The sequence below is a fragment of the Morus notabilis genome, unplaced genomic scaffold (genome assembly GCF_000414095.1).
Source record: "Morus notabilis unplaced genomic scaffold, ASM41409v2 Scaffold261, whole genome shotgun sequence".
Lineage (NCBI taxonomy): Eukaryota > Viridiplantae > Streptophyta > Magnoliopsida > Rosales > Moraceae > Morus > Morus notabilis.
In genome coordinates this window covers 100,568-105,054 of record NW_010363042.1, presented here as the reverse complement: position 1 = coordinate 105,054, position 4,487 = coordinate 100,568, and the positions used below count along the sequence as shown (strand labels likewise).

General features: G+C 33.7%; 1 protein-coding gene across 1 annotated transcript; it reads right to left on the bottom strand.

Annotated features, from left to right (window-relative positions):
- Nucleotides 1-3,473: 3,473 nt before the first annotated feature.
- LOC112092567 lies at nt 3,474-4,241 on the bottom strand. The gene is made up of 2 exons (XM_024169059.1): nt 4,076-4,241; nt 3,474-3,877 (listed from the first exon to the last, which is right to left on the bottom strand). The coding sequence occupies exons 1-2, from the start codon at nt 4,239-4,241 to the stop codon at nt 3,474-3,476; spliced, it is 570 nt and encodes a 189-aa protein (XP_024024827.1).
- Between the last annotated feature and the right edge of the window lie 246 nt (nt 4,242-4,487).

The following is a 4,487-nucleotide window of genomic DNA, read 5'->3' as shown; positions in this document are numbered from 1 at the left end:
TTACAAATTTTTTTTTTTTTTTTTTTTTTTTTTTGCAAATAAAACACAAATTAGGCATTAACAGCGTGAGAATAAATATGGGGAAATATTGTGACAAGGCATAGAAAAAGGTCAGTTCGAATTCTCCACATTTTACTAATTTTTTTTCGTTTGGAAAATTGTTGCTAATCTAACATTTCAAAATGTATGGTATTTAATATTTAAGTAATTATAAAAAATATGGTCACCATTGCTACCAAATAAATTTCAGAAATTACAAGGTTATGTGTTATGTGGAATATAAAACGTTACGAACTCTACTTAGCAAAAAAGAGAGAAAAGTTCCCTAAAAAAAAAAAGAAAAAAAAGAGAGGGAGAGAGAAAAGTTGTTAGATGTGCAAGAGAACATTTAATCTCAAATATTTTTGTTTTGCATTCTATTATAGTTATTTTAAAGATTACATTCTTGTTTTTAAGAATTCGTTCATGTGGTATAAAAAATAATCCACATATAAAGTATTATTTAATCAATTAAATTTTTATTGGTGTAATTAAGTTTGCATATTTTATGTATTTTATTATTTGATGTTATTTTTACCAAATTTGTTGTTAAAAAAACATACACCATTATCCATTAATGAGAATATCTTACTGCATGAAGCTCCACCTCCACGTACTTATATGAAAGTGATGAAAAAAATACTGTACTGAAAAGTTTTTGCTTTAAACCATCAAATCTGCATAATATAATTTTATTAGTTTTACATTTTTTTTTATTTTGATATGATTTCCATCAGACTTAATATTTATAAAATACAATGAACAGGTACTCTTACCATAGAAAACTACTAAATAGTAATTTTTTTTTTTCTTGAAGTTCACTTCAGCATTTATTATATTCAAACAAAACAAGATGTTACCAAACAGAAAAATGGATCACTCTACGAGTAGTGTAAATAATTAGCGCCTGTGTTGTTATAAAGTTTGGACGGTCCAAATCAATAATTTACAAGCTATGCAAATAAATTTACATCCCTTTATGGAAACGACAAAAAAAAAATGTCTAAACTGTTGAACCATGAGGTAAGCTTTGGCCGAAACAGTGAGTTTCACTGTGCAAAACAGAAAAGAAGAGTTTAGTAATAGTACTAGTGCCACTGCCTTAAAACTAGCTCAGCGGGCTGTGTGTACGGTTGCAGCACGTGCATTGGGACCGAAACCCAAAGCCAAACTGTCACTCCTACGCATACAATAATAATATTGTGCATACAATAATAATATTGTGCATACATTTTTTTTTTTTTTACCCCAAAAGGTGAAAACAAATTGATAGACGACCTACCAACTTTCATTAAAATACTTGCATAAGAAAAAATAAAATTGCACCAAAAAGAGTAAATAAATGGATAAACATGTCATTAGTAGTAAGGCTCGGTAAATTATAGCGTATAAGTCTCGAATCATTACTTCTTTCAACTACTAGGATCGAAAAAAAAAAAAAAAAAAAAAAAAAAAAAAAAAAAATCTTTCTTACATTAGGCACTAAATTTGGTGATGATAAGTGGTTACAAATATAATTTAGCGCTAATTCTGCACATGATTTCACCATAAGATAAAGAGTTTAAATCCCACCGTTTTTAAGTTTAAAAGAAAAAAATGTGAGAGATGTCGTATAAATTCAAATATTGAAAGTTATTGGAAAATGTTTTTACGCGACTATATTATCAGTTTTTTTAGCATTAATGCTCCTAGGGATGGTAATCATATTTTTATAAAAAATTTGAGATTTTACAATGAGATGAAAAATTACATTACCAATTGTGTGTGTGTGGGTTTGTTTGTTTCTTTTTTTTTTTTTTTTTTTACCGTTACATCTATATCAATTATATATTTTTTTCATTTTTTATTTCATCGTAACTTATATCAAATTTAATATTATGAAACATCACAACAATCATAAGATAACCTTTTACTCTATGGCAGAAACTAGGACGTTAAAAAATTCCCTAAATAATAATCTAGGGAGATAAAAATTTGATTATTGTACGGATGATAAGAAACTTAGTCACGTGAGGGTGATGTGAGACTTGACTTAGGGGCAGTAATTAGTTGACCTGGTATCCCAAAAATTTGATAAAGGATTAATATTAAGTGGTGATGATTAGTGGCACAGATCCCGATTAACTAAGCCAATAAAAACAGTACATTATTGCTGCTTATAACAAAGATTTTGAGTTTTGGCTTAGGAGAGAGAGAGGATATATGTTGGTGGTAAAGGAGGAAAAGTCACGTGGAAGCGCCTGTAATTGGGTTTTGGGGGGTGTTTTTGGCTGTGCCGGGAAACGCGGGGCCTTTTTCTCTGTGGCGTGGCTCTCTCACCCCCATGTGCCCCTCCAGATTCTCCCCCACATGTACTCCCACAAACTTGATACTATTTTTCACTCTATTTTCACCTAAAATCTAAAAAGCAACTTCACTCTCTACGCAAACTAAAAAAATAAAATAAAGTAAAACTCGTAATATATAATGAGAGAAAATTTTACAATCAGATCACCGTATTGAACACCACTGAAAGCTCAGTGATGTTTGGTAGATAGATTCGTTTCCTGATTCGAATCATGATTCGTGATTCACTACAGTATTTTCTCTCATAAAAAATACACGTAAATTAAAAATGATTCTAATTACATGGTTCTAATCCATGAACTTTGATTCTTTTACATGATAATAGGTAGTGGAACCAAATACATGTAAATAATCATAATCATGAGTAGGTTTTCCATACGAGGTTTCCATGGGTCTCTTGCCTCCTATTGCAGCATATGGCAACCGGTTGATGAGATGACTCACATACATCACAGCCTCAACCGAAAATGCATTTCCTAATCCAGTATTAGACAACATACAAGGAACTTTCTCGAGCAAAGTTCGTTTCATGCATTCGGCCACCCCATTCTGTTGCGGATTTCTTCTTACTATGAAGTGTCAAATGATACCGTCATCTTGGCAGGCTTTCGCAAGAGGATCGCCGGTATACTCTGTACCATTGTCAGTTCGAAGTCATTTGATCTTTCTGCCAGTTCAATTTTCAACCATATTTTTCCACTTAAAGAAACGATCTAACATTTCATCCTTAGTCATCATCATGTACACCCAAACTCTTCTTGAAAAGTCATCGATAAAAGTGATAAAATAGTGCACATCTCACAAGGAAGTCGTCTTTATGGGTCCCCATACGTCAGAATGAACATAATCTAAAATACCTTTTGAATTGTGGATCTCATACCAAACTTCACTTTTAATTGCTTTGCAAGAACACACCGCTCGTAGAATTCCAACTTGCCTGTCTTGGCTCCTTTGAGCAAGCCATGCTTCACCAAATTCTACGAAGCTTTCTCACCAGGATGTCGTAGACATATATGTCATAGTCTGGTGATCTCATAATCTTTGTCTTCCTTAGTAATAGTAGTCGTCATTTCGATAACTGTACTACCTTAGAAATAGTGCAAGTTATTCTTCCTAATGCCTTTCATTACCACCAGTGTGCTAGAAACAACTTTAAGAATTCCATCTCGCATAGTCACAGTGAAGCCTTTAGATCCCAAGACTCCCAAAAAGATGTGATTCTTCTTCAAGTGTGGTACATACCGAACATCAGTCAGAACCTTCGTTGATCCATCATGGCACTTCAAGTGGATTGAACCTATCCCAGTTGATTGCAAGGCGTCATTAGTGCCTATGTTAACAACACCTTCATTTAGCTCCTCAAAATTGAAGAACCACTCCTTGTTGGAACACATGTGATAAGTACAACCCGAATCCATAATCCACTCGTCATACTGAGATTTTGACAACGTGCTAATCAACACAAATTCTGACTCATCATCTTCATACTTGGCTATACAGGCATCTTAGGCTGCATCTAAAACGACTTTTCCCTTATCTTTCTTCTTCAGATTTGGACGATCTTTCTTCTAGTGTCCTTTTTCATTACAAAAGGCACACTCGTCTATAGCAGGTCTACCCTTCTAATGAGATCTGCTCCTCTTCCTGGGTTTACGACTTTGCGCACGACCTCTAACAGTGTAGGCTTTACCTGCTGAAGTACTTTTATGTTCCTTCTGGTCCTTCTTCCAGATCTCATTATTGTATAAAGCAGCACATACTTCATCAAAGGTAATCTTATCCTTTCCATGAAGTATCGTGGTGACAATGTGATCATATTCACTTAGAAGAGAAGTCACGAATGACTTTATCCTCATCTTTGATAGATTCTTCAATATTTAACAACTCAGCTATCAACATGTTAAAATCTGAAATATCGTTATACATAGTTGCACCTGGTTGATACTGGAAGCGAAATAACTTTTTCAGGTACAATTGATTCGGTCAGCTTTTCGTTAAGAAGTTCTTCTCCAGCTCCTTCCAAAGTTTACTTACAGAGGTCTCCTTCATATACAGAAACTTCAACTCCCTGGTGAGACACGAACGGATTGCTACGCAAGCAT

What these genes read in the sequence shown, in the direction of transcription:
- LOC112092567 (XM_024169059.1), bottom strand. Translation starts at nt 4,241, where the DNA reads ATGAGGATAAAGTCATTCGTGACTTCTCTTCTAAGTGAATATGATCAC. An exon ending in ACATAAAAGTACTTCAGCAG is followed by an intron (nt 3,878 to 4,075) that starts GTAAAGCCTACA and finishes ATGCCTGTATAG; the next exon opens with CCAAGTATGAAGATGATGAG.